The sequence below is a fragment of the Typopeltis vanoorti genome, chromosome 6 (genome assembly GCF_054136105.1).
Source record: "Typopeltis vanoorti isolate ZY-2024b chromosome 6, IOZ_Tvanoo_1.0, whole genome shotgun sequence".
Lineage (NCBI taxonomy): Eukaryota > Metazoa > Arthropoda > Arachnida > Uropygi > Thelyphonidae > Typopeltis > Typopeltis vanoorti.
In genome coordinates this window covers 61,770,156-61,784,450 of record NC_143554.1, presented here as the reverse complement: position 1 = coordinate 61,784,450, position 14,295 = coordinate 61,770,156, and the positions used below count along the sequence as shown (strand labels likewise).

Genomic DNA, 14,295 nt, shown 5'->3' with positions numbered 1-14,295 from the left:
ACCTTTCACATTCTATCCTTATAACTACATCTGCTGTTAGCCAAGTCTCACTAATGCCTATAACTTTTGGCGAGATTGCACTAACCAATGTTAGTGCAATCTCGTATTAGTATATAGAAACTGCAGCATCCCTTTAAGTCCCCACCCACCTTTACTTCCTGAATTGAGTACCCTATGCATTATTTTTGCTACAGAGACTAGATTCTGCACTTAGTAATTCTCACACTCACTTACCTCATGGTGTATTCACACAAACTCACTTGCTTATACCCTAATTGCTTAAGTTCTCCTGAATTTGCGCTTCAGCATGATCGGTGAACAAAGCTCTCTCTTTCTCGACAGTTAACATCAAAACCATTTAGATGCAGTCCATAAGCATTATGCAAATTCTTCTTTCCGTCAAACACAGACCACAGATCCCAACCTCATTCTTTCTGCACAACCTACGTTTTGATTCATTAGCTACTAACGCCCTTCTTCTAAGATCGCCTCTATCATAGCGTGGTAGGAGACTTACAACTACAATTTTCACCTTCTCGCTGTTCAGTTTTGCCTCTTCTAACAACTCCTTTGCATCCTCCCTCAAAGAATACTTCTCACCTCTCAAATCATCTGTGCCAACTAAGAAATATACATTATATTACATTACATTGTGAAATAAGTATACATATATTACAAAATTCCACAAACTTACGGAAAACTCTCCTGCTTGTAACATATCTGTCATACTGCACATGCTTAAACTTATTCACACTCTTAGCATTCACTAATTGGTGAGTGGAACGCACTGCATGCGTTCCACTCACCCATCACTCTCCACGTAAAAAATACTTCTCGAAGTTCCAGGGATGGTCACTAGTTTTCGCACCTTCTAAATGTTTACAAGACAAGCATTTTCATCTCCCTGCTAACCTCTAAAAACACGTCTGATCCCACCATTGACGCATATCTCTCGTTTCTGTTACGCACATTATTAAGATATATTTCTATGGACTCTATTCTTCCAAACCGCACCTAGAATCTATTATATATTTCTACCAAAGCTTAAGTAATGGAGCTGAAATCAACATCTAATCACAATTGAATTCTAAGGTAACTCCGAAAATTTGCAACACGCAAATCAAATCTGATATATTTTTCCTTTCCGTTTAACTATCTTTTGCTACAATGTAAGATTAATAAACTTCTTAAGTGTGATACATGCATGAAAAACGTCGAATTTTTTGAGTTCTTTTTTTTTTTTTTTTTCAGGCATTCTCATAGGGCAAGGTTTCCCAAACTTCTTGCCAAAGTGGAACCCTAAGGCAATTTTTTTTTTTTTTTTTTTTTTTTTTTTTTTTTTTTTTGCCGAGAGCTCACAACTCAATCTTTAAAATAAACATGAAAAAATAAGGATGAAATTAATAAACACTCGCCATTTTACAATTCAGTGCCCCGTAACTTTAAAAAAATTAAGTTCATTCTAATGACTACAGCGCAGTTGTTTTTAACTGCAGAGTTTTTCAAAGTTTTTCTTTTCGTATGATGTACGTAATTTGTAGCATGGTATCATTTCATCATATCATCGATTCATTAATTAAAAAAAAAAGCGATTGTTTTTTAACAACATTTGCGAAGCCATAGAATTTCAGTTGTGGAATTCTATTTGCTAAGTATTTATTATTTATTTCCATATCATCGGATAACACCTTTTTGTTCGCGTATAGGAAATAGGCGAGACCGTTTTAGCCCTATCTAACTTTTGGAGACTAATTATAATATAAATTATACATTTATATTATAAAATATATATTATTATATTTTATAAAATTTATAAAATATAAATTATATACTTTATGTTATTATTTTTTTAACATATATTGAAATTAAGTTTCTAATCGTTAGTAGTTTTTCATTCTTTCTAAAATAGATCTTAAGGAAAATAACAACAAAATGTTTGGATTGCAGGGGATTTTGTTCTTGGTTAATATTACATTAGGTGATCGATAATCTGTTTAATACGAAGAATTTATTCTAATGATATTCAGAATGACTCGTCTCATTACTCTGCTTTTTTTACTCCATGAAAGTGATTATTCCAATCCATAAATAGTCGCTAAAGTGTTTCATATATATATATATATATATATATATATATATATATAAAGAGAGCATCCAGAATTCGATCCAAGTTTGGTAGCAACGACACGACCAACCAATTGCACAGGTGTTAATGACAGCCTTTGCGTGGGCATCGTAATTACTCAAGGAGAGGCTACTTACTGCACCAATGAGATTCTTGCTTTAGGAGTGCCCCCCCCCCCCTTTATCTTTCTAAGCTCTGCTACCCCTCGCTGTTGACTGCACACCGTCAACCTCAGAGTTTGTATTCGAGTTAAGAAGCGTCCTCGTAGAAGACAAATCGTGTCATTAATTGTCGTTATGGCAACTAAGAAGCTTATTCAAGAAGGAAGAAAAGACAAGAAATAGGAGGTTACTAGCGGAGGACGTTATGCCCGAGAAAGTCTCCATTGAAAAGTGCTTTTACTTGCATTCTGATTTAAGACTGGGATGTACGTATTAGATAATCCGAATAAATGCACGCGGTACAGTGACATAACACTTATCAATCTGCAGCCCACCCTCTGCAAATAATGGTTTCATTATAATTGATAACTGGTTATTTTATTAAGATTAAATTATATGCTATGAAATAAATCTTGCGAATTGGTTTTTCGAAACTCAAGGATTTTCTGATATTTGAGAAATAATAATTTCTCTCTCTGCGCTCATATAATTAAATACTCGATTAATTCCCTTGAATGTACAGTAATAGTAAACGAAAACGAAATAGTAAGACATGAACGTCGGTAACTCATTTCTGGCAGTTGCAGTCTACAGGTGGTGTTAACATCGATTATAATGCTAATATGAATTATTGCTATAATGGAAAACTGAATACTTTCATTATTATTATTTCCTCCTGAACATGAAATCCGAAAGATTATGTTTTCAAATGACGTCCACATGTTTTGGAAAAGGATATTCTGATCATAACATTTAAATACTTTGGTTATGAATAATAATTATTAATCAACAAATTAAAAAAAAAATGTTTTGCTTTGAAGCGAAATCTTGACCAATTTCATCCTGGATTTTAATGAGTTTAAAACTGTGCTACTAGCCTGCTGTTTTCCATGAATCGAAATGACGCGTCGACATATTATTTGTATTTCATATGAACCTATATCATATATGTATAAATTTAATTGCAAATAAAATTATGAATCTTCTAATGCCTCTTATTTCTCATTGAGACTAGACGGAACTCCTTTAGCAGAAACCAACTTTTTGAAGACAGATGAGCAGCCAATCTCCATTCTTCGTTTTCACTATTAGTGAATTCACATTGTTAGAGAATCAACGGCTGTTCAAACGGGAGCGAGAGAGAGAGAGAGAGAGAGAGAGAGAGGGAGGGAGATTTGAGGCAACCGTCGCCATTTGTGTCCCTAAACCTTAATATTCTCATTTTATTGTTTGCAATATGTGATATCTGAGTCGATGTTTTGAGATTCTATTTTAAAGTCTGAGTTTCCAGGAGGAAAAAAAAAAAACCCTATTTGCCAGTGCCAAAGTTCGACTAAATCTAGAAGCAACTGAAGAACGATCTAGAAAAAAGTTTCTGTAGTCGATGACTTGAATCGAACCTATAATGTCCTTTCTTCGAGAATCAGCGCTGTGGAAGCAAAATCCATTTCCATAGGACAACTCAGGATTTTAAATTTATTAATGGTTTAAAATGCCTTTCATAAAATCTACTTGTAGCTTACATCAGTTAGTTTAGTTATTAGAAACCAGATAAATATAAAGTCCACTTGAGTTCACTTGTCTGAATACTGTTTATTCATATAGGAAAATTCCTGATGGCAGCCATCACCATGTTCGTCATAACTAACTTGGAAACAAATCCTAAATGTCAGTGCAGAAAACTGATCATTAATAACATTTTGTACACTCGAAAAAAATGACACTAACACCTTTGAGATCTTCCTTTCTGCTATTTCAGTGTAATGCTTCATAAATATACGAATCTACAGACCAATGCCAATATCTTTCACAACTTTTTGTATCGCCTTTCTTGAGTTATTTGGAATTATAGCCGAAGCGACTAAGGCTATGAAGCCAGTCATCCCTCCACTTATGGCAGGGTTCCGTTCCATAAGGCAGGACGAAAGTCGGTTCGACGTAAGTAGATACATTAAATCAACAGAGTTATAGGGGTTAGGGACTTAAGCGTAATAAGTATACTGTCATTTTAATTTTTAAACCTCATAAAACTGTATTATGCTTTACTGCCACTATAAAACAGGAGAATAATCACCCAAATCCTCCTCCACAGTCACATCTTCATTACTTTCACTATGTGAAGGAACAGGCTACTGCTCTCCTGGTGTGACCTAAGTTCTTTTTTGATGAAAATGTCCAATATGCTTTGCCTATTCCTCTTCTTCTTTTCATCATAAATTGGTTTATAGTAAGCAAACGCATCATGTACTTCCCTTTCTAGGAATAAGTAGCATTCAACATTGAACGCTACTTAATTTTGAAAATTTTTGAAAATTTCCAAATTTTGAGAGCGATGTTCTCAAAACAGCCATTTTGAGAACATCGCTAACTGCAGAGAACATTTCTGCAAGACCCTTCACTGTGAATTGCTTAATTAACCTCATCTTGTTTTCTTTTTCCTCTTCCTTTTCTCGTTCTTCCTCTTCTGCAACACGTTGTTCCTCCAATTCGACTAATTCTTCGTTGGCCAACTCCTCAGGGCACTTCCTACGAGTTGAACTATGTCGTCATTCACTTCGAGATTCAGGTTGTTTGCTAGGCCCACTATTTCTTCACTCAATTTACAAAGGTCTATTCATTTTGTTTTTTTTTTTAAACTTCCAAAATCGTGCACAAACCTTTTTAATATCTCTTTCCATATTCCACTCATACATTGAGAGATCACTTCGTCTCCCAAACGGCAGCAATATTTTTAATAGCATGATAAATATTGAATGCTTTCCAGAATTGCATGGGAGTCTGGTCGCTTCTTTCATTAGCAGAAATGGCTTGTGAAAAAGTTCTCCGTAGATAATAAACCTTTTAAGGTTTATTATCTACGGAGAACTACTAGAACTCCTTGATCCATCGGTTGGATCAATGAAGTAAGTGTTTGCAGGGAGAAACATGACCTTGAACTTGGTGAAGATCACCGATATAAAATGGATGGCCCGGAGCATTATCTATAATTAATAACCTTTTAAATTCTACATTTTCGTTCACACAATAGCCTTCCATTTCACTCGCATAAGTTGATTAAGGCATCGGCAACCAATTTTTGAGTCATCCACGACTTCTTATATCTTCGCTAATAAACTGGAAGAGTATGCTTCCTAATGTTTTTGAAGGCTCGTGGATTCTCACTGTGCCATATCACAAATGGTTTCAGTTTATATCTAGCCACATTACTCCCTAACAGAATCGTAATACTGACTTTAAGAGCTTTGAAACCAGGCACAGATTTTAGCTTTTTGTGCATGCATTTTGTGGATGCAAAAAACTCGGGCATTTTTTCCGAAACAAGGAGGTCTCATCCATATTGAATATTTGCTGTGACAAATCATTTTCCTCCGTAATTATAAATATTTAATGATAAATACACAAATAACATATTTTTCAAACACAAAAGCAACAGAGGAACTGTTGAAGCCACGTGCCAACTAAGGTTGCCCTGAATGCGCTGTTACTACTGCATTGTTACATGATGCATTGTTGCTAAATAAAGACTTTTTTACTTTTCACTCGCTTGTCTTGTTCAAAAGTATAGTCGAAAATGTTATTTATTCCATTATGGGATCACGGACGTATCTTCGAAAGGACGTAAGTCAAGGGATGACTCCATATGATAATGTCTGTTATCTGTGTGTGTGTTTTTGCCAATTTGCTTGTTTTGCGAGCTAAAAAAAACGCTTTTCCATAAGAAAAAACCATCCACCTCCATTTGACACTGGTTAACTCATATTCATGTTCAAAGGCATCGTTAATTGGACTACACAGGCTCTTATTCTTGAAAGATTGTTCTTTAAATACCAGAAACTCTCACCATTTTTATTTAAAGACTTCTTCCCTTAACAGAAAGGTCTTTAAAAAGGGATTCGAATAAGGTGGGTTCCTACTTTCGATCCCTGTAGAACGCGAAAACCTTTATAAGGGATCCTCAACTGACGGTAAGTTGGTTGGTTGGTCTAGTAAAGTGGCTAGCTTTACATTCTGCAAAACAAGCAAACTGTCCAAAAGAACACACAAATTAGCAGACAAAAAGCAGTGGTCAAACCAAGCCGATTCAAGCCATAGCCTTGGTTTGTATCAGCTTGGTTTTTTCGCCATGTACCGATTTCTTTTTTGGACGCGATGTAGTTATGGGTCGAAACACAATTACCAATTACGCTAGTATAGTGGTTGCGTAATTGATTCTTGACTTACAAATTTCAGGTTCAGATCCTGTTTGGAGATTAGTTGTTTGTGAATGTCTATTTATTTGCTCCCATCTTAAGGAAAGTTATGCATACCTATAGTACAGTTTTGTACCGTGGATCGAATAAGAATTACTTTCTGCTTTTATAATTTTTATATATCTTTAATTAATTTTTACATAGTCTAGAAACCAAACATGGAATTTTTCAAGCCACTTCAGGCCTCCAATAAGGATGGTGATTTCACACCGGGTGATGAAATATACCGGTGTCCAAAAAGCTAAGGCGAACCTGTATATGAAAACATTTTCATAACTACAGCCAAATGTGGATATAAATTTATTGCCAGCTTACTACTAATAATAAATTATATTACACAAAATATGTGTTATAAATTACGTAAAAATGAAATTGCAATAGGATTTGGGTAAAAGTTGCAAATTTCTTAAGGACTAGTTAATGAATTAACGTACGGTGCTTACAGAAAACAATGCAGAGAACATAACATTTCAGTATGGAATATGCCCACCCAGAACTACGATGCAGCTCTCATAACGTCGTACCATGCTTAGCACCAAGTAATTCAATATACTGCCTAGTTTGTTTTCTGGAAGGGAATTTCGAGGAGCAATGCGTCTCCCTATTGCGTCCCAAAGATGTTCTACGGCGTTGAGATCTGCTGAGCGTACAGGCCACTCGATTCGATTAATATTCTCAGCCTCCAGAATTACCTCCACTGCTCATGTACGATGTAGTGTGGAATTGTCATCCATAAAAATGAATTCTTCGCCTACAGCACCGCGGAACAATCGAACATGACGTTGAAGAACTTATTTGCAATATCGTTCACCTGTCATAGTCCCTTTTTCCAGCAAATGTAGTTCGGTGCGTCGATTAAGCATAATACCTCTCTACACCATGATCTCAGCACCGCCGCATCTATTCCTTTCAAGAACATTCTCGCGATGGTAAGCAGTACTACTTTCACGTCAGATCAAGTCGTCTAGAATCGGAGGAAACATTAAAACGACTCTCATTTGTAAAGCGTACATTAGCTCGTTGGTGTCTTGTCCAATTTTATGGATACAGGGACGCAGACTACAGGCCTATTTGTCGTAGACATCTTGCCAGAGTTTTTTGAGATATCTGCGTACATGTGCTTGAATGGAGCCGACTTGCAATCTGACCTGCCGTGGTGCCTCGATTACGTTTTGCCATTTTAACCAAAAATCTGTCTTCGTGCTCCATGGAATAGAGCGAGGGCAACCTCTTAGCAAACGTCTGGAACACATTCCATTGGTTCGCAACACTGCCAAGCGCCTGAATACAACGCTATGTGAGATTCCAAAGTCTCTGGCAATATCAGTAACGCTGCGGCCTTTTTTGAGCTTTCCAGTAATTCTTCTGAAATCATCTTGACGATGATGTCTTTGAGACTTCCAAGACATCCAAATTTGCAACTTTATACCTTCACGAAAAGAGCTTCCTTCAAACACAATTCGCTTAGTGCAGTCTTTTGCCTTTTATCCTGTGGATGCTAACACGATACCCCTTTGTGTGCGAATCGAAATTTTGTATGTGTACTCACTTTCTACAAATTGCTGATTCGTCTGAATTTCATTTCGGTTGAAATCTTCTGAATTGATATTCGTCCTTAGGTTTTGGACGCCAGCGTACATCTCCCACCTAAAGACAATCACAAACATCCATGCCCAAGGCGGGATTCGAGCCATCAGTTGTTGGTTGGAGACCAGATACGTTAACCACGTGACTAACTAGGCTGGCCTGGTTGTCCGATTTAATCATGTTCATTTTTTAAAGCATTGCAGATATTGAGAGTAAGTTTCCTAACCATGAATAAGTTTTGTGAATTTCATCACCTTCGTGAGGATTGGAACCAAGATCTATCCAACAATCAAAAAGTGCAGTAGCAATTATAGTAGCGGCATTCAATTAATTCAAAGTTGAAACTGAAAGTATGTATGTATATTTTATGTACAATTATATTTTCCGTAGAATAAAAGTATGTTGTTTCTCCATTTTTTTTTTTTTTGTATTTTTATTTTGGGAGCTCATAAATATAACGCATGTTATGCACTTTCTTTTCTTTTCAAAACTCGTTGCTCACCCCTGCTTGTCTAGGCCAGCCCAACGGCTACTCAGAAGACATCATGACTTCTGCATATGCTTTCTTGATTTAGATGGGATAATGGGGTTACTAATGGCTATCAAAGGATACTGTAATACTTTCACTAAAAAACACACGTACTGACCACAGTAATGACTATTTATTTCATAAATATTTCATCCCAAGTATCTTGGGACATTATCAGTACAGTAGTTCAAACAATACTAGGAATAACATACAGTTAGGGCGCATGATTGCAATGGAATCTCAATATGTGTGCAGTAAGGTGTTATATAAGTAAATTAAATATAACTGAAAAAAAAAAAATATATATATAAGATTATTGTATACAATTTTGCATGACAATTTCCCATACTTTAGGAATCGTAAGAACATCGTTGCGGTTTAAATTTGGTCTGTGTAGTAGGGCTTCAGCACTTTCTTTATATAACCGTTCATATTTATATAAAGATCTGTATAAAAGTTTTGACTTCTCCCAATGGATCCTATGGGTTGGATTTTCAACTCCGTGTTGGGAGAGAGACCAGATTTCTGCGGTTTGAAAAGACGAATGTGGTCTTGATGTTCCGAGATGCGTTTCTGAACAGACCTACCTGTCTGACCAAAGTAAGACAATTTGCAGGAGCATGGGATCTCATAAACGCCAGGTAACATCAGAGGTGAGAGTTTGTACTTAGGAGAAGGTAACAAGTTACAGATTTGGTTGATAGGTTTGTAAGTAGTAGCAAAATTGTATTTCTTCATAATTTTTGAAAGACGTTCGGAGATGCCTTTGACGTAAGGTATGGGAATCCTGTGGACTTCTTGTCTGGGTTGATGTGGTGTGGGAAGGTGACTGATGATTTTTGGAGTTGTTGTAAGATTATATCCATTTAGTATAGCTGTATTTTTGATTATTTCTAGTTCTTAGTTTAGACATTCACAATTCTTCCCTTCTTCATCCATCTCAGAAATTTGGCATCACTAAATCACTAGTTTCCAGAGCACACAAATTCTGCTCCACTGAAGATTATCTAAACCAAGAACTAGAAATAATCAAAAATACAGCTATACTAAATGGATATAATCTTAAAATAACTCAAAAAATCACCAATCACCTTCCCACACATCAACCCAGACAAGAAGCCCATAGGATTCCCATACCTTACATCAAAGGCATCTCCGAACGTCTTTCAAAATTTATGAATACGATTTGCCACTACTTACAAACCTATCAACCAAATCTATAACTTGTTACCTTCTCCTAAGTACAAACTCTCACCTCTGATGTTATCTGGCGTTTATGAGATCCCACTCCTGCAAAATGTCTTACTTTGGTCAGACAGGTAGGTCTGTTCAGAAACGCATCTCGGAACATCAAGACCACATTCGTCTTTTCAAACAGCAGAAATCTGGTCTCTCCCAACACGGAGTTGAAAACCCAAACCATAGGATCCATTGGGAGAAGTCAAAACTTTTATACATATCTTTATATAAATATGAACGTTTATATAAAGAAAGTGCGGAAGCCCTACTACACAGACCAAATTTAAACCGCAACGATGTTCTTACTATTCCTAAAGTATGGGAAATTGTCACACAAAATTGTGTAAAATAATCCTTTATATATATATATATATATGAAAGAATGATCATTGACTCGGTTAACATATATTTTTTAAAAGAATTGAATGACTAAAAACCGAGATTTAAGTATAAAAGTGTTTTAATATTAAAACACGACTAGTTTCGGCTTGTAACAGCCTTCATCAGGTGACATTATAAAATAAAGAAAAAACACTAAAACACTGAAGCTTAAATAAACTATGAACAACATAGAATCTAGAGAAATCATCTTCAATCCTGTTCATCTAAATAATAACTTGAGCTACAACCTCCCAGATAGTCATTCAGCTGTAATCTGTAAATGTACTGGCGTTCACGAGATGCTACTAGCACGCACTTTCCCAACAATACAACAAACGAAAGAACAGCTTTAAATACTACCACAACATTTTAATGTCAATTATGTATAGAGACTCTCAATGTTGTTCATAGTTTATTTAAGCTTCAGTGTTTTAATGTTTTTTCTTTTTCTTTCTTTCTTTTATGATGTCACCTGATGAAGGCTGTTACAAGCCGAAACTAATCGTGTTTTAATATTAAAACCTTTTTACTTAAATCTCGGTTTTTAGTCATTCAATTCTTTTAAAATATATATATATATATATATATATATATTTTTTTTTTTTTTCAGATATATTTAATTTACTTCTATAACACGTTACTGCAGGCATATTGAGATTCCATTGTAATCATGCACCCTAACTGTATGCTATTCCTAGTATTGCTTGAACTACTGTACTGATGATGTCCCAAGATACTTGAGATGAAATATTTACGAATTAAATAGTCATTACTGTGGTTAGTACGTGTGTTTTTAGTGATGAATTCATCACAGGTTTCGTTATTTAAATTTAAAAAAAAAAAAAAAAAACTGTAATACTTTGAAACAGGGACAGATATATTGTATCCTCAGGTTCCCAATATTTGTAGGAATGGTTTTGGTAATACTTGACGAAGTGTACTGTGTATGTCTTGAACTACGTATTTACAAGAGTAAGTTGAGTTTTTCTCATCTTGTATCACAGCATTATAATTAAAGTTCACATTTCGAAAGACTGTAACTGGGCGATTACTCCACGGAACGATTTTATAATCAACATGATGACGTTAAATGCGTGCGACAATGGAATTCTATTTTGCGCAAAAACCAACGTTAGTTCTAAAAGTTACCATTACGATGTTAGTTCTAAAAGTTACCAGGGCGATACACGGCGCTACAATACCGTAGTGGATAATTCAAAAAGTCACAAAACGTAGGGTACACGAGACGCGTTGTGTGGTTACACAACATGTTCAATATGCTGTCCCCCGTTGTCAGCAACGTGACAACGTGACTGAAATCGCAAAATCGCATGCTCAACCACAGAACATAGTTTCACTCGAAATGTTGTGAATATGACATCTAATGCTGATCTTGAGTCCACTAATGGGTTGTGTTGGTTAACCATTCCTGTAAAACCATCCTGCATAAAAACTGTTGAATACAGGCAGTGAAGCTGTGGGGGTGTTGGAATCACCTGATTGTAATACTTTGAGACCAGCTAAGAGAGAGAGAGATGCATATCGCTGGCTATTAACCAGGTAACGAGACAAGCAGGACCGGGCTCCTCGAAAAAGAAAGGTCCAATAATGAATTCCACTGTAAACCACACCAAAAGGTGACCGGAATGAAGTGGAATCTGTCGCACGACGTTTGGGTTTGCGGTTGCTCAAATTCTGCAGTTGTGCGTATTCACAGCACCATCCAGATGGAAGTGAGCTTCGTAAGTCCAGAAAATGTTCCATAGCTAGTCGTTATCCAGTTCAGTCCGAGCAAGAAACTGCTGGACAAATGTTTCTCGTGCCCCGGTCAAGATTAAGCAATTACTGAACGTGGTAAATCTTAATGATAACAGCGCAGAATTTGCCTTACGACTTCCTGAACCATGCTTACGGTTTGTCTAAAGACCGTGCAATACGCCGTGGGCTGCTGCTTCCTACGACATTTGTCATTCTTTCTTCCTCGAGCGCTGTGGCTACTTCCTCCACCGTCTGCCGTTCGATGGGCTTCCGTCCTCTACCATCTAAGGAACTTGTTTCTTCAATTTCCGGATCATTTTGAAGTCATAGGGCTGTTTATAATCCCTTTAATATTCTGAACTTTCGCAATGATGTTACGGCACTATTTTGGTAAAACAACTTCACGAGAAGTGCGAGATCGTTCGGTATTGGTGACATTGTGCTTTAACACGTTCCTTGCTCAAGGCAATGAACTGATGCATTCCGCAGCTACCTGCTTTTATAAAAGCTTCTTTTGAAGCATACGTCATTGCGGACATTTGCATAAATGATGCAGCGATCCTTGTCGCAGCGTTTCACTGCATACCAGGAGTAACATACTTAATTTACATGTATTGCAGCGCCATGTATTTCCCTAATGGCAACTTTTAGAACTAACGTTGGTTTTTGTGCAAAATAAAATTCCATTGCCGCACACATCATCATATTAAATCGTTCCACTGAGTAGTTACCCAGTTACAGCCTTTCGAAATGCGAATTTTAATTATAATCACCCTGTATATCGATATATACAGGGTTATAATCAACTAATTTTTTACTACTACTACTACTAATAATAATACAATTTTTCTATTTAAAAATACTGGACACGAGCAAGAACGAGAGACAGGAATATAACACGAATGAATAATTTATATAAACAAATTTCAATCTCTACATGCGTGTCTGTATCGCTTAAAATTAGAATAGGAGTGATTTTTGCCGTGTAACTGTTTGATATTAGTTTAAAACCTACGAGGCATTATCACGAAAATAAAAAAAAGCAAAAATATATTACTTTATAAATGCATAAAAAAGTAACGTTAAAAATAATAAACAATTTTAAAAATGCTAAGAAAAACCTCACTGAGATACTTGAGTTCAAAGTTCGTTCCTTTTCTGATTCTTCGTTGGTGAAAATGTTGGACGTTTTCTAATCAAATACAGCGAAAATCACATAATTTGTTAAACTGGAGACGGTCCACATTCAATTAAAACAAATATCATTCTTTCTCACATTTCAAAATATCGGATAGTTATTCATAATTAAAGTACTGAAACCCATTTAGACTGAAAATTGAAATGCATAAAAACTCACAACAGCTAAACAAATCCACTAGTAAGTAAACATTCGCCAGGCTATGAGCAGCCGAAACAATGGCAGACTATATTTCGAAGAGATAACATCTATAACGCCACCTATAAATAAGAAACGGAATGCCGTATTCTCTCCGGTGCTTTGAACTGATCTGACCAATAAATTTACATTAATGCCATTACAAAGATTTCTGATTAATGTATTTGCATTCAGAGAGAGGTCTCATTAATGCGCTTATATTCAGTTTATTAAATTTGCTAATATTAAGTGAACTACAGAAATAAACGCAAAAACTGAGTTGATCATAATAACCAACTATCACCTACTATTTTTAATTTATCGTATTAACTTTATTATTATTATTATTATTATTATTATTATTATTATTATTATTATTATTATTATTAATGAATTAAAATGAATTTATAAATTTAATAAATTAAAATTAAAAAATATATTAAAATAAAATATTAACATTAAATATTAATTAACTAATTATTAATTAAAGAGACAACAGAACTACAGCAAGAACTATATTCTCTAAAGCAACATTATGAACTCCTAAACCAAGAACAGCATAAAAATGATCTCCTCATTGACGGTCTTTTGGTAGACGATCATTCAATTAAGCTAGAAAATAGGCACTTCTATTGAACCAAAAGATATCCAATCAGTTCATCCATTACTCAAAAAGATAAAGAGAAGTTTTGCTACTACCTCCCCCCCCCCCCACACACACCGTTGTAGTGCGATTCATAAACAAAAGAGAATCTCATAAAAGCCAGCAGGGAATAATAAAAAAAAAAAAAAAACATAGCCGAGGATCTGAATGGTACTCATCTACTTGTCTGAGTACTTAACACCATATTATCAGAAACTATTCAACTATAGAAGGAAAGTAAAATCAG

The 14,295-nt window shown here is 35.5% G+C and overlaps 1 protein-coding gene across 1 annotated transcript in view; it reads right to left on the bottom strand.

The window, feature by feature from the left end:
- LOC150105492 (activating signal cointegrator 1 complex subunit 2-like) overlaps positions 1–12,560 on the bottom strand; it is a 277,206-nt gene extending 264,646 nt beyond the window's left edge. The window contains exons 1-2 of the mRNA XM_090393972.1: positions 12,524–12,560; positions 448–621 (exon numbers count right to left, since the gene is read on the bottom strand). Coding sequence (XP_090250098.1) covers positions 448–621; positions 12,524–12,560 — 211 coding nt within the window. The remainder of the gene's footprint in view (positions 1–447; positions 622–12,523) is intronic.
- Positions 12,561–14,295: the final 1,735 nt, after the last annotated feature.